Here is a 26,414-nt window from a genome sequence, read left to right on the forward strand (position 1 = left end):
ATATGCATTACTGTTTAATTATTCTAAAAGCAAAAGAAATATAACAAAACATTCTGTCTCTGATTTTGCTGACATTTCTGAGCAAGGTGCTTGTATACCTCTCGACACTGTGCCTTTGTCACTAATGGGTGAGAACAGAATGTTCTGGAGGTGCATTCAGCCTGGAGGTAGGCAGCTCAAAGAACCTCACTCTCTATGCTTCTCCATTTAATCAGAGACAAAAGGCCAAGGAACACTGCTGACGATCCACTCTGTCCTGGATTAATCAGTAGGCGTGTTTAATTTCCCTGTCTGCCTGTGGCTCTGTGTGTGTGTGTGTGTGTGTGTGTGTGTGTGTGTGTGTGTGTGTGTGTGTGTGTGTGTGTGTGTGTGTGTGTGTGTGTGTGTGTGTGTGTGTGTGTGTGTGTGTGTAGGCCGGTTCTATTAAAAGCAAGTCCTTATTGCAATCCTCCTTGTCGGCTTCCTAACACTATCTGATTGGACCCGTCTGAAGGTATCTCAAGGTGTCTCTGTGTGAGTGCGTGCATGTGCTCATGTGGTGTATGTTTACATGCCCGTAGGCATGCATTCATACATTGATGTGATGCATTAATGTGTACAGTACGTGTGTGTGTGTGTGCGTGCGTGCGTGCGTGCGCGTGCGTGCGTGCGTGCGTGCGTGCGTGCGTGCGTGCGTGCGTGCGTGCGTGCGTGTGTATTAGCCCCCCTGCTCCCCCTGCTATTTATTCAATGTGAGACCTTGTTTATCGTGCTCTTTCCAAATGTCAGCACTGTCAGTCAGGCCCTCCCGTAAGCCCCAGTCCGTGCTGTTGGGCCCTCCCTGTGTTTATCTCTGCAGACAGGTGGACTCTGTCCCCCACAACACTCCATCCATCCATCCATCCGTCCGTCCACCCCATTTACTTCCTCTCCTATCGCCTCTTTTCAGTCTTCCTCTCATCTGCTCTTTTCCCGTCCTTTAGTGCCTCTTCCAGCGATTGCTCAAGAGTTCTTCATGTGTGGCCTTTCACCTCTCACATCATGTTCTACTGCTACTTCCTGTTTCACCCCACACACCTCCAGTGTGGCTTTGACTTTTTAAACAGTAATGACAGCATGTGGTTTTTTTTTTTAAGCTTTGATAAGTTGTCATTGTTTCATGTTGCTTCTGGAATCGCATCCATACAGATTTGAACATGCCTGATTGGATGTTGGCTCAACCCTGTCTCCTGTGAAATAATGTAAAGGGAAATGCATTTTTTCCCTGATTAGAATCACAGTTATAAACAAGTGACATTGTAAATCGCAACAAAGCAGAAAACATTTCAACAAAACTACTTTGACGGGCATTAACAGTGGTTTGTTTGAACCACCCAACCAATCGGACCTCCTAACTGGTAGTTTTCTGTGGACTATTATTAGAAACATACTTGTTATATTTAAGATAAGAAGCTTTTGTTTTTTTTAGATTAGAAGCAATTTAACGCTTACTCTTTGAAGCAGCAGCAGGAAAGAAGGTGGAGTAATCCAGGTGTTTTAAAAACTGCAAGTGAGGCATTTACTCCCACACAGCACCAACACATAGTGGCAAAGGGTAGAATATCACAAAACAGACTTATTTCCTGTATGTTAGCTGAAGGTGAGACAGTGTAACGTTATAAGAATAGAAGCAGCATATACTTTCAGAAGAACCTATATTTTCTGACCTTGTGGATTTAAACATGGCTTGGCTTTCCGTGTTAGACTTGTCGACAGGGAGCTATTGACTGGGGGAGAACTTTTGCAGAAGGGCGCGGGTTCATGATATTCCTGCGGCGAATATGTTTTGAAAAGTTTTTGTGTGTGTATGATACTTGTTTGTGAGTGAATGCGCCTAGGTGTGTATCTGTGTGTGTCCTACGGCCGTGTGGAGTTGTCTCCTCTCCTCAGTGTAACTCTCATTGCACGATTGTAGACTGAAATAAATCAGCTCTGTCACTCACAGCCCTGCCTGCCACAACAGCAATTTCTCAGCCGGGCGGTCAGAATCGTTCAATTGCGGATCGGGCTCGTGGTGCATTATGGTAACCTCGGGGAGTGTCAGTATTTCTCTAACTGAGTTTTTTCCTTCACTAAGTGATGCTGGTTGCTTTCTTGTCAATATTTGCTTGTTGTAATTCGACACTGAACATGCTGTTTTGAAAAATGTGATATTTCATAGTGTAAAATGGTCCCTGTGTGCAGCTAGCAAGCTATTAGTGCTGGGTCAAAATAGAGCTGACAAAAAAGAAAGACTTCAAAATGCTCACTGTGGGGCAGTATCCGTCAAAAAAAGTTTCCAATTCTCTTCAACTTGATATTCATTGTGCACTCAAGGGGAATGAAAAACCATGGGCTGTCTGAATAGTGGCAAATCTACAAAAATGTCAGTCAAGCATAAATGATTTTATTAGGATAAATTAAGCAAAATCCTGCATATACTTCCGCTATTGTTTCAGTTTTAATATATTTTTGCATATTTATCTTGTTGATCCTGTACTTTACATATATCTGGAACAAGTTATCAATGTTACATTAATAATGCAGCTTTGCAAAGCTGAGGAAAAGTTGTGTGTTCGATGTTGCCTTATATGTGGTATGTTTCTAATGTAAGAGGCAGTTGCTAATAAAGTCCAAGGGAGGATCCAAGTGATTTTTTTTGTTGTTGATGAAGGGAATAATTGATTGCTAGGAATTTGCGCTATTGTTGATATTTTTATCATTAACAAAAAGAAATGAAATTATTTTGCAAGCCACTGAGTTACATAATTGTGTTGTTAGTGAGTTGCTGTCAAAACAGTTGGGGAAGACTTGGTAGGAGGACATTATTTATTCATGAGGAGACGGTTCAGTTTAGTTCATGGCATCACAAATGTTTTATTTATCTGGATACTGAATGAAGGCAACTTTTGATCATACATGCATGCCTGCTCACTCGCAAAAAAAGTAGGGACACTCACGCGTCACCCCCAGAGAATCTCACTGGGGTATCACACTTTGTACACTGACAGCGACACCATCTCCTCAGAGGCACACACTGTCAAATCTGCATTTAAAAACAGTCACACACATGTTTCCTACAGCAGGGGGCGGGGGGGGGGGGTCTGTAATCAGGCTGTCTGACAGTATATGAATGTCTTTCCTGCAGCCATGAATTATACAATAGGTGTGAGGCCACTTGGGAAATCTACCTGGACTAAAGTAAACATTGTCGATAGTTTGACGTGCCAGATGTGCGCTGTGATGCTGAGAGGCTTTTCAGTCAAACCCTGTGTTTGCTACACTGTAAATTACAAGGAGCCCTAATGAGAGCTTTCAATCTGTAACAGCAGATCCATCCTACTATAGGGGTGGTTGCCCTTATGGAGAGAAATGCAGGGAGAGGGAGGGTATGCAGCGGGATGACTAAAGTCTGTTTGGAGTGCAGAATATGCTGCCATGGCAACCGTAAAGAGACACAGATTTTTCTCTCAAAGCGTTGCAGCTTCAAGTGTCTCCGCTCGGAGGAACTGCACATCAGTGCACATGCATGTCACCTCTTTGTGTTTTCACGCTTCATATTAAAGCACCATAGGTCAGTTTGTTGACGGCATTGATTTTCAGCTGCGATGTATCCGTGTTTTGATTCCTGTTTTTTCTGGTCCGAGTGACTAAGAGGCTGTGCGTATGTGTGTGGGCGAGTATAGTGAGCGCTCTCACAGCTCGCCAGCACTGACTTATCTCAGGTTACACGCCGCAAAGACAGAATCCATGATATCACTAAGCGACCCATGAGCAGCCGCGGATACAATGATTACAGCCATATCTCAATCCCATCGATCCCTCTGCACCATCGCCTGGGAAACGGCTGGGAGCTCAATTGTTTTGTTTCCATGCACCATCCCTCAAACGAGACGTACAGTATGTTGCCAAGTGACATTTAACTCTGCTGCTTCTTAATGACACAAACATGCATTTAACATAGCATTCTGAATCATAATGCTGTTTGTCAAATATTTCATTGCTTGCATAAATGAGTGTAATTATAGGCTTCTGGTGAGGTTGCTGCAGGCTTATAACAAAATTAACATAATATTCTGTTTTCATCTCAATGGCATGGTAATACTGACCTTTTGTGGGAGAATGGGGGGGGGGAGTCATTCAATACATCTTTTTTTGTTTCCCCCCTGGTGAAAGCTTGCATGTTAGTTTGGCCTTGAAGTTAATAGCGCTCTGAAATGATTTAACAACCATGCAGCTATCAAACCAAAAGCAAACAAAAGTCTGATAAAAACACACCACTCTGCAACATTATTCTCCATAACACATCCCCAGAGCCTTATTGAGCAGAAACGAGATGGAGAGAGACAGAATAAGGACACTGAGTGTGAGATAAGTGCATTTTAAGAAGTGTCTTGGGGTCCAGGTGACCACAAAAAGCAGTGTGTTGCACATCAAACCAATTTGGCGTTTGTGCTCAGAGATACATTTTAAAGCCTCAGCAGAGACACCAATTTGGCCTTTTACTTGTGGTTTCAGGGAGCACAGTGACCTATATGGCAGCAGAGTTGCATAAAAAGGTAATCAGGTTTATAAATACTTTATTCTGGTTAATTATCCAGACATGCCCACATTACTATGCATGTTTTTAACAGGCTCTTTTTCATTGAGGAGGCTATGAATCGAGATCTTAATAAAACGTTTATCAACTCATAACATTTACAGGCAGCTAAGGCATGGTTAAGAAAATGATAATTACAAAAAGCCCTGTGATATAAGTCAGTGGATTGAAAGGGCTGTTAAACCAGAACAATGCAGCTAAGATGTATGGGCAATACAACGATCAATGTGTTGTTGCTACACATAAGCCAAGTCCATTTGCAACAACACAAACTAATAAATTAAAATCCCAAAACAAGGATTTGTTCACTTTTACAAATGACAATTTATTCAAGATCCTTTAACCTACATTTGATCTTCAATTAAATTGCATATTTAAATATAGGGCTGAGAGGTCCATAGAGACTAAAGTGTTCTGTTCTTACCTTTTAAAATTGTGAAACCCACTGATCTACAATCTGATGGTAACCATTTGGATTTAATAGTCAGGACGTGTTTGGGGTCAGATACAATGCTGTTGGGCCTGTATTTATTAATGTGATAGACCGATACAACAATCTTTTTAAGGTTTGAGCTACGAACTTGAGAAGATCTTCATTGGGGAAGCAGGTTTTACTTTAAAGTGGTGAATAGACACGTGTGCCTTGTATAGCACTGAGGAATTATCTAAAAGGGGCCCTATCATGCTTTTAGGGGTTTTCATTTTTGAAAATTAAAGCATGTAAACATGTCACAGTAGAGGCACAAAATGCAAACACAAACCTGGAAATTAGTATTAAAAGGGTCCCTTTAATTACATAATATATTTTCTATTCACACCCAAAGACCTATGGTGGAAAAATGTTATTCTTTGTTTAGTCCTTTTGAAAACAAATTCAATGGGGTCTATCATTTCATGCCATTAAATATCTTACTGTAAATACCTGTGTTTTTAACCAATGTTACTAAGCCCTTGACTTTTGTTTAATTACGTTTTAAATAACGTATCGTTTTTTTTGGGGGGGGGAATTACGTATTTGGCCGCTTACAGGAAATATATATTTCCTTAGACTTCTGTTTAAAACATCTAGTTCATTTTATCAGCTGTGATCTTTTTGTGTAATTAGTGGAAGAGGATCACTGAATACTGAGGTAGTTTTGATATAAACAATGTTCTTAAGTTACGGGTTTTTTCATCTAGTGTGGGTGAAAAGCTATTCCCTGGAACTCACCACAGCATTGCCCAATTAGTCAGCACAAGCGTACTAACACTAAAGACTCTGTGTCTATATGTGTATGTTAACAGCACTGTGTGTGTGTGTGTGTGTGTGTGTGTGTGTGTGTGTGTGTGTGTGTGTGTGTGTGTGTGTGTGTGTGTGTGTGTGTGTGTGTGTGTGTGTGTGTGTGTGTGTGTGTGTGTGTGAGGTTTTTATGCTGCCTACTCTCGTTCATCAGGTACACGATATCGGGAGTCGCTATGCCTGGTCAAAAAAAACTTACAGCTGTTTCGCACATTTTTTTTAGAAGCAAAAAAAGCAGTGTAGCAGTAAACTCCTTTTCCATCCTTGATTTGTCTTAGAATCACATCATAATTAGAGACCATTTTCTTTCTCATTTAAACCTCTGTAATTCCTAATCCATTGTAATGTGGCCATTAATGGCTCATTTTTTACACTTGCTAAAGTCATTAGTCATTGCTAATTACCATATCGAATAGAGGAGGCCAGCCGGGGGAATTCTAATGAGAGTTTAGTGCTACAGCAGATTCTCGGGAGCTGTGGGTGGAGATCATATAACGAAGGATGAAGATCAGGATCTGACATACTGTAAAGAGATGGTCCAATTTGTTCTGCTGTCCATCATAACAGGCACACAGTAAGAGAGTGGGTCTCTCTTATGTTTGAATACATTAGCGTTCACTTCTAATAAAGGCTACAATTTGGAGAAAGACAAACCCACAAAGGAGGAAAACATACCTGGATTCATATCTATTGTGTGACTATATTTGTATAGAAAGCAGTCACCCTGTGTGACAACCCCACTTTTAATAATCTGCAAATTTCCATTTGCTATAAAGGGTTTTAGCGTCTTTCAGCTTATTTTTTCGGTGTTTGTTTCTGCAAGTTATGTGTTTATTTATTCAGTCCATCCATCCATCTTCTCCCGCTTGTCCGTCGGGGTCGCGGAGGTAACAGCTCCAGCAGAGAGCCCCAAACTTTCCTTTCCCTGGCCACATCAACCAGCTCTGACTGGGGGATTCCAAGGCGCTCCCAGGCCAGCGAAGAGATATAATCCCTCCACCTGGTCCTAGGTCTACCCCTCGGTCTCTTCCCAGCTGGACGTGCCTGGAACACCTCCCTAGGGAGGCGCCCAGGTGGCATCCTCACTAGGTGCCCTGAACCACCTCAACTGGCTCCTTTCAACGCGAAGGAGCAGCGGTTCTACTCCGAGTCCCTCCTGGATGACTGAACTTCTCACCTTATCCCTAAGGGAGATGCCAGCCACCCTGCGGAGAAATCCCATTTCGGCCGCTTGTATCCGCGATCTCGTTCTTTCGGTCATGACCCATCTTCATGACCATAGGTGAGGGTAGGAACGAAGATGGCCCGGTAGACAGAGAGCTTTGCCTTCTGGCTCAGCTCTCTTTTCGTCACAACGGTGCAGCAAAGCGACTGCAGTACCACTCCCGCTGCTCCGATTCTCCGGCCCATCTCACGCTCCATTGTTCCCTCACTCGAGAACAAGACCCCGAGATACTTGAACTCCTTCACTTGGGGTAAGGCTTCATTCCCTACCTGGAGTGGACAGTCCATCGGTTTCCTGCTAAGAACCATGGCCTCAGATTTGGAGGTGCTGATCCTCATCCCAGCCGCTTCACACTCGGCCGCGAACCGATCCAGTGAGTGCTGAAGGTCACAGACCGATGAAGCCAGTAGGACCACATCATCTGCAAAAAGCAGTGGTGCAATCCTTAGCCCACCGAACTGCAGACCCCCTCCCCCACGACTACGCCTCGAAATCCATCCATCCATCCATCCATCTTCTCCCGCTTTTCCGTCAGGGTCGCGGAGGTAACAGCTCCAGCAGAGAGCCCCAAACTTTCCTTTCCCTGGCCACATCAACCAGCTCTGACTGGGGGATTCCAAGGCGCTCCCAGGCCAGTGAAGAGATATAATCCCTCCACCTGGTCCTAGGTCTACCCCTCGGTCTCTTCCCAGCTGGACGTGCCTGGAACACCTCCCTAGGGAGGCGCCCAGGTGGCATCCTCACTAGGTGCCCGAACCACCTCAACTGGCTCCTTTCAACGCGAAGGAGCAGCGGTTCTACTCCGAGTCCCTCCCGGATGACTGAACTTCTCACCTTATCCCTAAGGGAGATGCCAGCCACCCTGCGGAGAAATCCCATTTCGGCCGCTTGTATCCGCGATCTCGTTCTTTCGGTCATGACCTCGAAATCCTGTCAGTGAATATCACAAACAGGATTGGTGACAAAGCGCAGCCCTGGCGGAGGCCAACACTCACCGGAAATCAGTCCGACGTGCTGCCGAGGACCCGGACACAGCTCTCGCTTTGAGAGTACAGAGATTGGATGGCCCTGAGTAGAGACCCCCTCACCCCATACTACCGCAGCACCTCCCACAGTATCTCCCTGGGAACCCGGTCATACGCCTTCTCCAAATCCACAAAGCACATGTAGACCGGATGAACGTACTCCCAGGCCCCCTCCAGGATCCTTGCGAGAGTGAAAAGCTGGTCCGTCGTTCCACGACCAGGACGAAAACCACATTGTTCCTCTTCAATCTGAGGTTCGACAATTGGCCGGACCCTCCTTTCCAGCACCTTAGAGTAAACTTTCCCGGGGAGGCTGAGTAATGTGATGCCTCTGTAATTGGCACACACCCTCTGATCCCCCTTTTAAAAAGAGGAACCACCACCCCGGTCTGCCACTCCTTCGGTACTGTTTCCGAATTCTATGCAATGTTGATGAGACGTGTCAACCATGACAGTCCCTCAACACCCAGAGCCTTCAGCATTTTTGGGCAGATCTCATCCGCCCCGGGGCTTTGCCACTGTGGAGCTGTTTACCTACCTCAGTGACTTCCCACCGTGAGATTGGAGTCGATCCCCCTTCATACTCCAGCTCCACCTCTAACATAGAGTGCGGAGTTGTCGGATTCAGGAGTTCCTCAAAGTGTTCCTTCAACCGCCCTAACACACTATCAGTTGAGGGCAACAGCGCCCCATACGCCCTTACTGTACACAGCTTGGATGGTTCCCTGCTTCCCCCTCCTGAGGTGTCGGACGGTTTTCCAGAACAACTTCGGTGCCGACCGAAAGTCCTTCTCCATGGCTTCTCCGAACTTCTCCCACACCCACTGCTTTGCCTTGGCAACGGCTGAGGCTGCTGCCCTTCGGGATACCCAGGGATATCCCGGAAGGCCTCCTTCTTCAGTCGGACGGCTTCCCTGACCACCGGTGTCCACCACGAGGTTCGAGGGTTACCGCCCCTTGAGGCACCTAAGACCTTGAGACCACAGCTCCCCGCCGCAGCTTCGGCAATAGAGGCTTTGAACACCGACCACTCTGGTTCAATGTCCCCAGCCTCCACAGGGATGCCTGAAAAGCTCCGCCGGAGGTGTGAGTTGAAGGCCTCCTGGACTTGGGACTCCTCCAGACGTTCCCAGTTCACCCGCACTACACGTTTGGGCTTACCAGGTCTGTCCAGAGGCTTCCCCCGCCACTCGACCCAACTCACCACCAGATGGTGATCAGTTCACAACTCCGCCCCTCTCTTCACCCGAGTGTCCAAAACATTCGGCCTCAGGTCCGATGATACGATAACAAAATCGATCATGGACCTTCTGCCTAGGGTGCTCTGGTACCACGTACACTTATGAACAGCCTTATGTTCGAACATGGTGTTTGTTATGGCCAATCCATGACTAGCACAGAAGTCCAGTAGCAAACCACCACTCTGGTTCAGATCAGGGGGGCCGTTCCTCCCAATCACGCCCCTCCAAGTGTCTCCATCATTGCCCACGTGTGCGTTGAAGTCTCCCAGCAAGACTAAGGAGTCCCCTTCAGGAGCCCCATACAGGACTTCTTTCAGGGTCTCCAAGAAGGCCGAATACTCTGAACTGCTGTTTGGTGCATAAACACACAACAGTCAGAGTTTTCCCCCCCATGACCCGCAGGCGTAGGGAGGCGACCCTCTCGTCCACTGGGGTAAACTCCAACAAAGCAGCACTCAACCGGGGGCTTGTGAGTATCCCCACACCCGCTCGGCACCTCACACCTTGGGCAACTCCGGAGAAGAATAGAGTCCAACCCCTATCCAGAAGTAAGGTTCCAGAGCTGACGCTGTGCGTAGAGGTGAGCCCCACCAGATCCAACTGGTAACGCTCCACCTCCCGCACAAGCTCCGGCTCCTTCCCCCCCAGAGAGGTTACATTCCACGTCCCCAAAGCCAGCTTCTGTAGCCTGAGTCTGGTCCGTCGAGACCCTCTGCTTTCACTGCCACCCTTCTGGCAGCGCACCCGACCCCATCGTTGTTTCTCGTAGGTGGTGGGCCCGCGGGACGGAGAAGCGGAGGTGTTGCCCACGTTGCTTTTTCGGGCTGTGCCCGGCCGGGCTCTTGGCAAACCCGGCCAACCCGGACGAGTTCTCCTTCTGGGCCTGGCTCCAGAAGGGGACCCCGGGCTTCCTCCGGGCCGGGTATCCTCGCTTCCAATTGTGTTATTCATGGAGTCTTTTTGAACCAATCTCAGTCTGGCCCCTTACCTGAGACCAATTTGCCATGGGAGACCCTACCAGGAACACAAGGTTCCAGACAACACAGCCCCCAGGTTCATCGGAGCACACAAACCTCTCCACCACGATAAGGTGCTGGTTCTCGGAAAGGCTCGGAAATTTATTCAGTCTCACCAGTCAAATTTATCCCAGTTCCAGACACAACATTGGCTGTTTTCTTTCATATTACAAATATTAATGTTTAACGATTGGGAAAAGTCCTTATAGTAAAACGCCTCACTCTTGCTCACTCAGAAAAACAAACCCCCTCAATTGTAACCTATCTGGAGACGGCACATTTTATAGCATTACGTGTATATAAGAACATGTTTGCTACCATATAATGACATGATGAAATTTCAGTCACTCCACACCTCAAATACGAGGTTATTTCTAACTTGTGTTTGTTGAAGTTGTTAATAGCTAAACCTAAAGTTGGATTTAGTACTGGATTTAAATGTAAGGACATCAGCTCTAAACTAAATTAAAAAACATCTTCATGATCCTATACTATTTTTGATGAATCATTTCAGAATTGATGAACACATCATTGAGCCTATAATAATGTATTGAAATGCTATTCTGAAAGAAATAGAAAAACACAGGTGTATTTTTAGGAATCATTAGCTGGTATTTTTATAGATACAGTATAGTTTCTCATTAAATTACACTATCAATTATCAAATTCTATTGATTGACAACAGTCTTCTCTATGGCACCACCACCAAAGTCCTCAATAACTTCCATTATGATCCAGAATTCTGCTGCACGCCTCCTCACCGCTACCCGCTCCAGAGTACACATCACACCTGTCCTCCGTGAACTTCATTGGCTTCCAATAAAACACTGAATCAACTTCAAAATCTTACTCACCACCTACAAGGCCCTCAACAACTTAGCCCCCCCCCTACCTTGCTGACCTCCTCAATCACCATGCTTTCTCCCGATTCCTCAGGTCCGTCTCTGCCAACCTACTGCAACTCCCCCGGAAAAAGCACGAGACCTGGGGTGATCGGGCCTTCTCAGTTGCTGCCCCCATCCTATGGAATTCGCTTCCCTCCTACCTCAAAGTCTCCCCAACCCTCTTTTCTTTCAAATCTGCACTAAAAACACACCTTTTTACACTAACCTTCCCCACCTAACTCCCACCTTCTTCTTGTTTTAACCTCAGTTTTATTTTTAATCCTAGTATAAATTAATAAATGATCTGTTTGCATAGTTTTGATAGGGCAATATGTAAAGCGTCTTTGAGTACCACAAAAAGTGCTATATAAATGTGATTTATTATTATTATTATTATTATTGATATGCACACTCAGTTGTAATGCATTCCTCCATCGCTATACTGCTAGAGCATTTGCTGCTCTCATTTCTATTCATTTTTTCACCCTCTATTCTATTCCCCCTAACCCTATTGCAATAAAATGGGCAGACTGAATAATTGATTAATCATTGCCTTAACAAGACACGATCAAATTACAGTGCTACTTGGCAAGATTTCCCGTGCTGTATAAGACGGCTTAGTTAACGCTTTGCTGATGCACCAAGGTCTGTGGCTGTGCAATAATGTATGAGGAATGGGAAGGAGGCTCAGAAGGAAGCAAGAGTTCAAAAAGAGACAAACAGAGACAAACAGCTCTGTGTTTGCCAGTCGCTCTGCTCGACTTGGGAGGACTGCTGCAGGAGAATCAAGACACACACACGCTCACACACACACACGTGCGCTCACATTTCCCTTTCTCTCAGTCAGTAAACGGTGACCTGGTTGTTCTTTTGCACAGAGAAACTCACACATTGTCTCCAGGAAGAAACAGTATGTGTGTAGTGTGTGTGTGTGTGTGTGTGTGTGTGTGTGTGTGTGTGTGTGTGTGTGTGTGTGTGTGTGTGTGTGTGTGTGTGTGTGTGTGTGTGTGTGTGTGTGTGTGGGGGGGGGGGGTTTTTTTTGCTTGTGCTCGTGCATAGTTGAATGCGTCAGTGTCAATGCCAAGGTGTAGGCCATTGTTGTCTGGCCCAAAAACAAGTGCCTGTCAGCCCCCCCAGCATGAATAGACAGGCTGGGAGCACAGCCGAGACGTAGGGTGGAAAGGAGAAAAGAAAGGAGAAGAAGAGGAGGGAAGAGAGAGCAATAGAAAAGGGGGGGAAAAAGGACGATTGAAGGAGAAGGATTAGACAACTGTTTACTGCCATCTCTAGAGGCCAGCAGCAGTCAAAGCTAAGAAGTTTGTCAGCCTCTGGTGGAACTACCCAGTTTACTTTTCATCTACGCCATTTCCCCCCTCTCCCTTTCAACTCACTTGTATTGCCTAACAAACTTTCTCTCCACCCTCCCCATGTTAGAACAGATCTTAGTTTGACAAAGTTTCCCTCCTCATACTTTCTTGCAGTACATGTGATAGATAAATAGCACTATAAGCCCAAAGGTCTCATTAGCACTTCTCACTCAGTGTGATGCTGTGATTTTGTTTCAAGAACATTTCTTTAAATTTAAATTAATTTTATTTGTGGGTGAAAGCCGCCAAAATTCAATAATACTAGTAATAATAATGTCATTGGACATTTTTTTTTCTTTAATATATTGACCTGTATTTATTCTATACTAATAGCAACGATGTGCATAACGTTATTATACTTATGCCTCTGATGATCTTTTTGAAATACTACCATATTTAAATCCTTGATAAGCAATTTTACATGTAAACCCCCAATAGGATTATTTATACTTACTTTGAACCTGTCTTTTCTTTGTCATTTATCCCTCTATATCAGGGGTGTCCAAACTACGGCCTGTGGGCCAACTGCGGCCCGTTGGCCCTCAGCCAATTCAAAAAGTACAAAAGAGTATACCCCACACCTGAAATGTGTGCTTTTCTTCTATTGTAGTTCCTAAATATACATCTTAACATATATTACACACTTGTATTCATGTGTTAACCCACTTTTCAAATGTATTCTGTCATTGAAAGTTAAAAACCTTTTCTAACAAATCTTAGTTGATAAAAAATAACTTTTTTGTAAAACAGAAGCCTCAGATTGCTTATCATAAGGGACATTTGATGGGTCTACTTCAATCCTGTTTGGAGTGAGCTGCTAACAGTATTTGTAACAACATAAATGAAACCCTGTGGAGAGCTGTGACGTTTCTTAAAGCATTCAAGAATCAATTATAATTTACCTACATTTGATTTAATCTGCAAATGTATAACTTAACTTGTGGCTAAAGATAAATTAACATAAAAAACGCTTTGATGCTGAGGGGAATTGTTTTGCAGCAGTTCCAGGGCAATGTAGGAAAGAGTGGCAATATAAATGTGTGATGAAGAGCTCAGCATGGGTTCTGTTTACAATCATCAGAGCTCAAAGACCTTCATTTGTTTGGATGCTGATAGTAGGTTTGCTGAGGTAGGTGCTGCTGGCACCCATGTATTGTTAGGTTCTTCTTAAACTGCGTTTACATTAATATATATATACATTTAATCAGTGGACTCAGATGTTGTAAAGTTTTGTGTATAAGTATTTAACAGTGTGTGAAATGTTTTACTTTTCTAACCGCGCAGAGCTGAAACGAGAGTTATGACGCAAGGAAATTGTGAATTATTTACTGCAACACTAAATATGCTCAAAGGTATCTGAAAAAGCATGTTGCTTTTCTCACTGCGCAGAAAAGCTTAACCTTACCCACTCCCTTTTGAACAGTGATCAGTGAACAAGTCAAAAACCACACACACACACACACACACACACACACACACACACACACACACACACACACACACACACACACACACACACACACACAAACACTGCAGACAGCTATGCGTTCTCCCAACTGATTTTCAAAGGCTCGGCATCCATTCTGAGGACTCTTGCGCTCGCTCCCTGACTGCTCTTTCATCATCCACCCGTCATCTGAAAAGCATCTTAAATGATTATGTTTTAGCTTCTCCCTTCCTTTTTTTTTTCATTCTTAATCTCGCCTTCGTGTTCACGCTCCATTTGGCTTGACGGCACAAAGGTGAATCATGAAAGCCTTTTTTGTTTCAGATTTGTGTCATTTTCATTGCGTAAGCTCCCCTGCTCTGTGCCTCGGCTCTTGTCGGGGACCCGGTGTGCTACGCAACATGATTTCTGCTCTTGCTGTTGTTCAAGCTGGTTTCTCCTGGGGCGAAGATACACACACAAAGACATGGAGAGAGAGGAAAGACAGCAATTTTACTCATGGGATTTTGCTCATAAATCACCCAGTTGTGGTTTTTTCTTTTTTTTTCTTTTTTTAAATATATGCAATTAGAGAAGTGGCTAAGTGTTCCCCTCTGCCTATTAATCCCCAACAATTAATGTGCGTGGATCAACAAAACATATTGGCAACTTTCTAAAAGTGAGATTAATTCGGCAGGCAGGAAGCTGAGTGGGCCTTTATGGATCTGGTTATCTTTCCTTAGCACATGGGTATAAGCTCTCCAAGCCTGGTGGAACGAATAGTGTGTGAGTGCAGACGGAGTGTGATGCTATGTAGGTCATTTGGACGGTGTCTACATCACAAGGTATTAAGATTTGTTTCCTTGATTGACTGTCCAGAAAGAGAGACAATGTTACTGTTTATCCTCCATGGCACTGCTTTAACATGTAATTGATTCCTGATTGTCTTCTATCTATTTGTGACCAACCAAAACCTGTCCATTTTTTTTTTAGCTCTCTGTCGGGTCGCATTGTTGGAGGCGTCTGGTGGTTCTTCACCCTCATCATCATCTCATCCTATACTGCCAACTTGGCTGCCTTTCTGACAGTGGAGAGGATGGTGTCACCTATAGAGAGTGCTGAGGATTTGGCCAAGCAGACGGAGATCGCCTATGGGACGCTGGACGCCGGCTCAACCAAAGAATTCTTCAGGGTGAGGAACCGAGATTCAAACATTAGTTCAGACGATCAATGTTTACCTGTGTGACAGATACACAGCATTCCTGCAACTGCTACACAATTAAATCAACTCTGTGGTTAGCAGCCAGTTGAACGCTTTTAATGTGAAGAACCATCACAAGTTATTTCAGGAGTTACAGCAAACAGTAAGGCTCACATGCAAGATACAAGATACAATTACACACAGTAATGCTGGTTATCAAGCATGCTTCATCTCCTGTTGAATCTAGCATAGAGTTGGCCTAGTATGCCGCTACAAATTAAAACTGCTATATAGTAAATGACTATTGAAAACAAATGCCAACCATAGAAAGTATTTCTAAATGATGTAATGGAATTGTGTAAGTAATATGGCAATAACACGAGACGCCCAATGGCAATTTTCTGATTGGCCAGTTCAGATTTTTGCTTTATCGATTTATTTTCTTTCTGAGAACTAAAATGTACTTTTAATGACATTTATTTAAAAGAATCGTTTAAATTCAATTGAAAGTTAATAATAAAAAATGGACTTTATCCAAAATGGCAATAGGCAGGTTCACGCTTCTCGGAAATGTAAAACTGATTGGCCGGTCACCTGTCGAGGCAGGTTGAAATGATTATTATTGAAATCTAATTATTTGATGAAAATCTAAAGAAGTATAGCTTGAAAACAGCATCATTAACTTAGATCACATAGTAATCACACTGACATTGTCTCTTTCTTTATCTTCCCATCTCTTTCTTTAACAATGCTGGCCTTCAGAGGTCGAAGATCGCCGTGTTTGAAAAGATGTGGTCGTACATGAAGGCAGCCGATCCGTCCGTGTTTGTCAAGACGACAGACGAGGGCGTGATGAGAGTCAGGAAGTCTAAGGGCAAGTATGCCTACCTGTTGGAGTCCACAATGAACGAGTACATAGAGCAGAGGAAACCGTGCGATACTATGAAGGTGGGAGGAAACCTTGATTCTAAAGGTTATGGCATCGCCACACCAAAGGGATCCCCTCTCAGGTAAGCCCCAATTGGAACTTGTGCATGAGCCTCATCTGTCACCTGTTGATTTTTCCATTGACCTTAGTTAATGAAGCATTTATTCATTCATACTTTTCATTATAATACCATAACTTTTCAGTGTTAATATACAGATCTGTTCTGTTCAGAAATAGAACGCATGGCATTCATTTTTACAGTTTCATTTAACTTTGCCTTTCTTTTGCACACTGTCACATTTAGATCTTCATTATTCCAATGTTCAACACTAACAGCCATCTTTAATTGCACCTGCATATGAATGTATGCAGATAGCCTATTCATAGCTGACTTGTGAGCACTGGCAGAAGTGTAAAGTAGGACTATGAGATGCACCATCCTCTTTAAGCAGCACTGGTTTTCCTGCTGCCGTATAATTAAGTACTAAACCTTGATGAGCATTTGTTGAGGCCGGTGTCTGCTTTGAACCTGAAGTGTCCCCTCCAACACAAAGAAACACTCGTCCAAAATCTGAATGCACCTCTCACGAACCAACAAGGCCTTTAAAAGCAGGATAACCACTTATAGAGGGCTTCAATCCATAGGGCTACTTTTCCACTTACGCCAAGGCTCACACTTTAAATCTGATGTCAGCAGAGATTAATTTATATTTGCCACATTCAATGTGATAATGAATGTAATGAACAATAATTCAAACCCGATGTGCTACCTTTGTATATTACTTTAACACCCTTAACCAAGTACCCATTCATATGTTTTTTGGAACTACAGAGAGAGTGCAGGAGCTGGTGGCATCTGAAGCTTTTAATCTATCTTTAATACGCCTCATTCATTTTCATGAAAACAGCCATATGGGGACATTTTTGGTTGAGAGTCCCAGGAAAGAGCATGCTGTCTAGAAATGTTGTTAATGTCTTACTTGGGGCTCCATTTAAATGTTCATTTAAAAAAAAAAAACAGTTCAAGCGGCAACTAAGTGCTGTATTAGTGACGATAAAACTGCTGAGAGCAATCTACTCTCAGGTTATTTCAGATGGGTCCGAACCGATAATGTAGCAGTGGGTTGCTGTGTTTATCTGCTGAGGGTGTCCCCATTATCTCTTTCTCTCTCTGTAAGTGTGATATATTTTATTCTGTGGACATTCGCATTTGTCTGATACTGAGTTTTGGCCACATATTACAAACATTCATGACTGAAAATGTTCCTAATAATTAATACATGTTAATGGTTGAAGGAGAATATGACTACTTGTCACCTGGGATCAGACATCAGGGAATGTCCACTGAATTCAAAGAGTTGGGTTCAATGATACCTGCAATGCATTGTTGATGCAACGATTTGCAATTGACTGAATATTACAGCATGGATTTGACATTTTCTCTCTATGCGAAATTTAAATCTTTAACTAAGGATATCAGGTATTATTTTTAATAGATACAGTTCAATAACGTACACAGTTTAAGATATGTGATTACTGGTGATGTGTATGAATAGAGTACTTACAAACAGCACAAATATTAGTCCATCCAACTTTTCAAATAATTTTCCAGCAAAAAGTGAAGAAAATATGTATTTTTTAAACTTCCTTGCACCCATTTTTGGTTTTAAAGCTAAGTTATTATGACAATGTCAACATATTAAATGCTTACCAATGTCTTCACAAGTGTAGAGTAACAGTAGTAGCCTACAGTATGTTAACACGTCAAAGGAAGCTCAATGCAGCACAAAAACAAGGCAGAAAAGAAAATATTGAATATGATACTCAATCTACTTATTAAGGTCAGTAGTGGGGCTATTCTGATCCGACAGATCTAAGCCACTGGATATATGACAATACATATGCATTCTAACATGCATATTGCAGGGCAGGTCTAATTGAAAGTAGCACTTTGAAAATAGAGATACTAAAATGACATAACTCTTCATTTTACAGGATGTACTGACGAGGTGTCTTCAAACTACACGTCTGTGAAATGTTCTGTATATATTCCCCCTGCTTCATTTTTACATGTATGATTTCCAGCCACCACCATGCCTGCCTGACTGTTTAACTCATCCCGCCTTACATGCAGTACAGTAGCCTGACTGACATGTATGCTCACTTCAAATGTAACAAGTGACCTGCAGGTCTCCATGTTCACACACTTTGACTTCTTTTATCCTGCCTGCTTACACTGGGCTGAGAAAGAATTCAGAGGTTTTACCAGCTCCGAGGATACCTGTGTTCCCTACAGCTGTGTTGTGTATTAGGGTTGGGGGTAAAGACTCTTCTGCGTCTGATGGTGAGAAAGGCACAAACTACAATTTCACTCCACAGACGAATCAACATTGATTTGAGAGAAAAAACAATCTGGCAAAGGCTGTAATCTTCACCTCTTTTATGCACATTCTGATTGCAGAGAGTGACTTTCTGTGATTTGTGGATGGAGAGAGTCTTTGTCCGCGGCCCGTCAGTCAGCTATAGGAAATACACACACACGCTCACCAGAGACAGAGAGACAAAAATGGGGAGATGCTTTGGATGGACTGCTTCATATAGATTCACGATCAGGACTCCATCTATAGTTGGCCACACAGTTTCCTTTCAGCCTGATTAGGAAACCACTTGATGTGGAATTGAACATGGCAGTGAAAACATTGAAAACCTCAGTCTGCATTTGTATCTTCTTACAGTTCAAAATGAATCAAGACAGGCTTCTATTCACTGAGAAGCAGTTATGGGTTGAATATTGATGGGTTAGTTACCATAGCAATCTGTATGCTGGTGCCACTGAAAGGAAATTACCATGTGTAGACCGACTTCCACATCCAAGGCATCTCCATTCATAGTGTGTGCTCTGCCTCCTTCTGAGGCCCCTGCTTGGTAAAACCTGACTCTGCTACGGTATGGGCACTCAGCACTTTTCAGCCCATTGCAGATACACAACTAACATGCATCTAAAGACAGCACTCCTGCTCCATATCAGTAGTCACATGCAGGAGTTTCTAATAATAAGTCAATGTTTTCATATCACCACCACCATGAGACCAATCTCTTTATATCTGTCCCATAGAGTGTCTCCTAATGGTTATCGTTTTATATTATTTTCAAGAAACCCAGTAAACCTGGCAGTGTTAAAACTGAACGAGCAGGGCCTCTTGGACAAATTGAAAAACAAGTGGTGGTACGACAAGGGAGAGTGCGGCAGCGGGGGCGGGGACTCCAAGGTCAGAGCCAGTTTGATAAACCCTGCGGGTAACCCACCACCACTGGGAGTGGGAGGTTGTGGGGAGGGGGGTAACCGGCAGGCCCACACTGCACTGCCACTCTAGCAACACTTAATCTCTCTGTGGTGTAGCGAAAGGGCAAAGAAAAAGTCCGAAGGGGGGTGATTATTCGGCCAGCGGTGGCTATATTTGAAAACCACAGAGAGGGAAATTTTGTATGACGCCCCCTGCTTCAATTAAGTCAAGATTGATGATTTAAAAGTGATCAGTGTTTATTAATTAAACCATGTGCATCCCTGGTGCTCAATCATGTTTTAAGAGCCCATGTTTCTATTTAGTTAAAATGAGTTGTTAACTTTAGCAAATTACACCTTTTACAAAAGATGCAACTGGGACATCTGTGTTGCATTAGTGACGTTCGCAGTGTGCCGGTTACCCCAAAGTGATATTGTAATACACATCTAGTGTCTCAGAGAGCCACCAACCAAGCTAGATGGAGTATTAATGCATATCACTTTAACTCTGATGTTTATTATGTTGTTTATGCTTTGTATACCTGTGAGTGTGTGTGTGTTTGTGTGTGGTGTGTGTGTGAAAAGGTGTTGTTTTTTTAAATATTCAAGCAAGCTCAAGCATTAATGTGTGTATGTAATTGCTGCTCTGTGTCTCTGAATCAATAACATAAAATAACATGGTATAATATGTTATTTATGTTATTTTCTTATGGTTGGAAGAATCCCAGTAAACCTAGCGGTGTTGAAACTCAATGAGCAAGCCGTCTTAGACAAACTGAAAAACAAATGGTGGTACGATAAAGGGGAGTGTGGCAGCAAGGACTCCGGAAGAAAGGTTAGTCTCCGACCCAAAACCTGTCACCTCACACCACCTCCAAGCACTACCCTGCCCTGATCCTAGACCAGCCCCTAAGTCCAGCCCTCAGCCTCTATTACACTGAGCAGTACCCCCCATGTGGTTCTACCAGTACTGCTGTATTGGCCCGAACATAAGACAAACACTAGACAGAACATTATAGGCATATACACTGTGATTAGCATATATTACATTTGTTTAAATTGCAATAACTTTTAGGAAAGGTTTTATGTATATTTTTGAAAATACAGTTTGGAATTATTGAATATTACAGAGTCGTTGAAAGTCCTACTGCCGAGAATAAATGATACATACGTTTCATGCTATGATCAGAAACTACTTTTTAATGTAGGAATTTGTTGAATTAGGTTTTTGTAGAATGACAGTCCAGATGTGGCAGCAGAACCCTTCCATGAATTAAAGAGAGTCTGCCTAATTTGTAACTGGCCAATGCCAATAACAAGACCATGTATAATGCTAAAGCAAAGTTTAACAGTATTAGAAATAGAGCGGGTTCATTAAGTCAGCAAACTGACTCAGTTATGTCAGTTAAACAGCAATATCTTTCTGGGGTTGGCACACATTAGCCATCAAAAGCTAAAATCATTGTCTTATATTCGGGCCAGTACTCTGGTGTTACTCTTGTGTCTTTTTCTCCCGTTTGTTTTGTCAGATATTTAATGTGCATTGACAGTGTGTAAATTTATATTTTGTGGTGGATTAGTAAGGATCATTAAAAATATCGTTACTAATCCACCACAACATTTTTTAGTAAAAAAATATTTGTTTTAAATTATAACATCTGCAGTCACCTGCAAGTAAAAAGTGGTATAAGTAATTTGTATTCCACTTCCAGTCCCCATAAAAATGCATTTCCGACCCCTCCAACATACAGATCAAGTGTGATGATAACCTTGAGTTTGTACCCTAGATTGAATATGAATCAGTATAAAAGCAATCTGCAATTCCTTCCCATGGAGAAAGACTTAGAAAAGCCACAGAGAAGGACGTGAGGGGGACAGATGATGACATTAGGCATTTGACTTTGCTTAACCTTTCAAACATGTTGAGCTGTGACATTTGCATTCTGGTCCTTATAATAATCCTGCCCCTAGCACTCTGCACTGTGTCCATGTGTGGATGCAAACCCTGGCAATCTGCTACATCGACCCTGAGTCACACCAAGTCTGCCACTGTGCTTCTATGCGTTATCAGTTTATGTTGTCTTTTGTTTCAAACAGTAGTTATCTCTGACAGAAAAGCTTTTGCTCTTTAGCTTGGGTACCTCTGAATGTGTTTGTCAGCTGGCCTTTTAAACCTGTCAACACAGTACAAGCGCCAACCGTTTTTCTTCCTTTTCCTTACATTTGGATACTCAAGTGCCGGAGTGTCAAATTATGTGCCATGACGGGCTGGAGAAATTGACATTATTTTATCTAAGGATTTATCATAGAGTTCCATGTAAGGAGAGCATTTGTAGATTCAGTAACATTTATATTTAAATGTACTCCGCAATGAAATTTAAAATCCCTTATAGTAAATATTTATTGATTTTGGAACATACATTGACGTATATCGTTATCATCATTTGAGCAGAAAGTAAGAAAATACACTGAATACTGCTAACTACCTGAATGTAGCTTCTGTAGTGCCAACACCTAAAGTTAGCTTAGGCTAGCAGAAGGATAAACCTCTGGAACCTGCTAGCTATCTCTGCCTACCAGCCACCCTAAAGCTAACTAATTAGCCAGTTAAAAATTAAAACAATATCTATTAAACAAACAAGTCAAAATGTTCCTACCGTTAGCCGTTTACCGTATCGTAAGTCGTTATGCTAACATAAGCTAACTTAAATGATCTTCTTATCTATGCCTCCTCAAGAAGCTATTATTTTAATATTTGGTCAGCATGAACAACCTGAATATATGATAGTTTTAACTGTCAGTAGTATCCTCATCTGCATAAAAAACTCAATAGTTATTTTAAACAACTCCAACTCTCTACTGTGTGAATAAATAAGTAGCTTTCTACTGTGGGTTTTATAAATGTTTTTTTGTTGTTTGGACACACATTGTATTTTAAAACATTTTTAAGGAATTGGTGCATAGGGCCGACTCTAGGAAGCTTTGCAATGATAGCTCCCAGGGATAAAAAAAAAATAGCAGAAGAGAAATAAATGATCTTTCAAATGAGACAGTGTAGTCCGTGTTTGATGCAAAAAGCTGCAATCTCTCAGTCCTCCATAACACATATTTGGACGTATATTCCCTGGCATGAAATTCATTTGCATAATTCTACTGTAATCACTATCGTTGGCCAAGATTCAGATTTAATGTAATTGAAATGCTAATTTGCCCATAGGGTTGAAAACTTTAGTTTTAAGTGAATAGAACAAATCAAAGCCTAAATGTAGAGGTAAAGTACAGAGGCATAATAAAGTGTTTTCATGTGCTATTAATCTCCTCAAGTGACACAAATATATTCCAAAAATGGATTTACATAAAACAACATCCTGATTAGACCCCATTGTTTCATGAGAGCCCTTTAGGTTGACTGATTTAAGTCTTAATGATTCAATTTCATAACAGACTATAAAAAGGCATAAATATGAGTTAAGTGCCATTGCAATAGAGAATAATGACCTATAAAATGGAGCCATGTCAAGCACAGATTTGTTTGTGCTGTTGCTGCATGAATGCATGTGTTGTGGAGTGCATTTAACTTGTACCCCTGTCCCCTTAAAAAAATGTTTGAGTATGTTGACTTCAAATGTTAATATAACTTTTGTTGAAAATGCTAAGTATTGTGTAAATAAGTCATAATTCCAGATCAGTATTGTCATCCTCTGGGGCCTGTCTAACAAAGTGATTGCAATACACTCAGGATTTTTAGATATGCCTCAATAATACGGCTCCCACGTGAATATGCTAGGTAGTCTAAAACAGGGAATAAGTGTATTTTGTATCATTAAAAGGTTTCAATCAAAGTTGCTTGAGATCAAGTGTTTGATTTCCTGAATACAAAATAATACTTGATAAATGCCTTTGACTGAAATGTACATTGGATAATTCAATGGGATATCATTTTCCTTGTCCTTTTTTAAATCAATAAGGCTGATGGCTACAATAAAAACTATATGCAGCAGTGGATTTCACTGTTTGCTTTTTTCAACTATCCAATGTGTTAACTGTTTCTTAAGAAGCCAGTGGGAGAAACACTGACCGCACTACAGAACTGAAATATAGTTCTTGACAACAATGAGACTCATTGTACAAGTTTATGTAGATGTCTGTGGGGATGTCAAAGCCTTCTACTCTAGATATTTTGTGAAACTGAAATAGCTAATTCTTAGCCCAAATTGTATCTCAAGCTATTCAGCATACACATTAAATACTACTTTGTGAGACAAGCCTCCAAAATGTAGTTCTGTTATAGATGTTTTCTTTTTGTTGTGTGTGTGTGTGTGTGTGTGTGTGTGTGTGTGTGTGTGTGTGTGTGTGTGTGTGTGTGTGTGTGTGTGTGTGTGTGTGTGTGTGTGTGTGTGTGTGTGTGTGTGTGTGTGTGTGTGTGTGTATATGTTATTTACATGACTGTACTGTATTTTGTTTCTATGTGGGCCTAATTAGTCTTCAGCGGGATCCTTATAAAATGTGTGTATGGGTTTGAGTGTGTGTATATTTATGTGTTCCTGTAATGTATTTGAGTCCTTGCACTTGTGATTCCTGTTTGTTGAACAAATGTTTGTCTATAAGTAAATGTGTGTGAATCAGTGTCCGGTATTAGTCATGTGTGTTTAAAGCTGTTTTGTTGCCACTATCACTCCTCACCTCTTGGCTCTACCCTCTTCCTTCCTCCTTCCAGGACAAGACGAGTGCTCTGAGCCTCAGCAATGTGGCAGGAGTCTTCTATATCCTGATTGGCGGTCTGGGCCTGGCCATGCTGGTGGCACTGGTGGAATTCTGCTACAAGTCCAGGACCGAGTCGCGCCGAATGAAGGTGTCCACCGCGCGAGCTGCTGCCGCCTCAGCCGCTCAGGCCTTTCACTGCTCAGCCTTAGACAGTGGTGCTAGTGCCCCCTACACAGAGCTGCAGAGCTACGGCCTGTACGCCAACAACACTGTTAAGATATAAGGGCAGAGCACAGCCATGGGGTAGGAAACGCTGCAATTCAAACCATGATGATGATGATGATGATGACATCCGCCTCCTCACCCTTCTGCCCATCTAACCGTGATCACAGTAGGGCCTCTTTTGGCTTCCACCGCAGTGCAAACACTGTCCTGTACCTCTCTCTAACTCTGCCGCTACCTCGCTCAGTCTGTACGTCACCGATCTACTGCATTGTTGTTGAATCACTTAATTCTAAAATTGCCATTATGCCTGTGTTGTTGTAGCATTGTAGCTGATACTACCAAATTAGAGAGCCAAGTAAGAAACAATACTGTATGATCATCTTTTTATAAATCTGATCAAAATAGTTTTTCTCTCCTGTGTTTTCAAATTTGACATAAGGTTGGGATAATCTTTCTGAAATCCATAATTATTTTTGTCAACTACAATAGGAAGGGGAAAAGATATTTGCCAAGTCAAAACCTTTCATTGTTGTTGTAACTCATTTTGGCCACTAGAAACTAAAAGAGCACCACGTGTGCACTTCAAACACATATACATATATTGTGTTATGTACTTTTTACTGCTTATATGCCCTAAGGTAAAACACAAATTATTTAGACTTCCTAGATCAAGGGGTAGTAGTGCACTTCTGCCTCTTGTGGCAGAAATTAGTATTACAACAACAAACACTGACAAAAAGAAATCAGGGCAATTGTTCCCACTAAAGTCATAAACACAGAACAGAATACTATTTAAATCTAACCTGGAAAATGCTTGTTTCTTCTAACATGCCTTTCAGGGCCTCCATGTAATATAGTAACATTACAAACAGTATTTGTTCTCTCTGTTTGTTTTACAGGTTTGTTGGCATCTTAAGAAAAGGTTGTCTTTAAATGCAGCTTTTGCTCTCATCCCCTTTACACTATTATACTGACAATATGTTGATATAAAGATATGATGTATATGAGTTAGAGTTTAGAGTTGGATTATATGAAATCCAAACTCACTATTTAAATACACATTACACGTAATTTCAGCTTTAAAAAATAGCTAATTCTAGTTAAATCCCATTACTCTACTCTGATTTAATCTTACAAAGGAAGAAGTTTTACTACTTTTACAGCACAGGTATAAAGGCAATTTGAATTACAGTGGTACATCTACCTACCTCTGTCGCTCTGAGCAAATCTCTCCTTTGCTCCTTCTTCTCTTTTTGCTAACTACCTCGCAAATGCAGGGCCCATTGTGGTGAACATCCTTTATATGTATACCATAAGGCAGGCCTGGTCCGTGTGTGTTATCACTGCTTTAACCTCGAACAGTCTAACTCAAATTGTTGTCTGTCCAGAAACTAAAAGGAAGGACTTGTTGCTTGTTATCTGTTATTGAGAGATGTAAGATTTCTCCTCTGACGGCAGTGATATTGTAGCTTTTTAGTCATCAGCTTCATGGATCAATTTGCAACAAACAACTTCTGATTCATTCTTTCAACATCAAAGGCCCTTGCTGATATACTCTCCGTGTAAACAGCAAAAAAGACAAGGCAGGGCCAAGACAAGGACTGATTTTCAACATGAATCTTTTACATTTTAATCAGCCCACGAAGAAGCTCCTGATCAGTATGCTGATGAGATTGGCGAGCAGCCTATTAGTGCAGAAGTGCCTTTATTCTGTTTGGCTTGAAAGAAACAACAACAGCGTTCCAATTAGAGGCTGGTGTGAATCTCCAAACCCCATGCAGCACTCGCCAGTACCTCCAGATCTCACTCGCTTTGCCCAATTTAATCAGCTATAGAATAGGGGGTGCAGGCAAACACTAAAGACACACACACACACACACACACACACACACACACACACACACACACACACACACACACACACACACACACACACACACACACACACACACACACGTGTATCACACATCATTAGGTTGGCTTTCAGGCTCATTGGCTTTTATGACGCTAGAA

At 42.3% G+C, this 26,414-nt stretch overlaps 1 protein-coding gene across 3 annotated transcripts in view; it reads left to right on the plus strand.

The window, feature by feature from the left end:
* Positions 1 to 26,414, plus strand: part of gria1a (glutamate receptor, ionotropic, AMPA 1a) — a 70,919-nt gene that overhangs the window by 40,169 nt on the left and 4,336 nt on the right. The window contains exons 12-16 of one of the 3 annotated variants that reach the window (XR_010165167.1): positions 15,054 to 15,252; positions 16,024 to 16,271; positions 19,344 to 19,458; positions 20,193 to 20,307; positions 24,190 to 24,336. Coding sequence is in view for 2 of the 3 variants with exons in the window: in XM_063876618.1 (XP_063732688.1) it covers positions 15,054 to 15,252; positions 16,024 to 16,271; positions 19,344 to 19,458; positions 24,190 to 24,459 (832 nt within the window). In the remaining variant the exon portion in view is untranslated. Of the gene's footprint in view, positions 1 to 15,053; positions 15,253 to 16,023; positions 16,272 to 19,343; positions 19,459 to 20,192; positions 20,308 to 24,189; positions 24,480 to 26,414 lie in introns of those variants that run through there. The other 2 variants (XM_063876618.1, XM_063876617.1) reach the window with 2 other exon arrangements.

Source organism: Eleginops maclovinus, chromosome 23 (assembly GCF_036324505.1).
Source record: "Eleginops maclovinus isolate JMC-PN-2008 ecotype Puerto Natales chromosome 23, JC_Emac_rtc_rv5, whole genome shotgun sequence".
In the NCBI taxonomy this organism is placed as follows: Eukaryota; Metazoa; Chordata; class Actinopteri; order Perciformes; family Eleginopidae; genus Eleginops; species Eleginops maclovinus.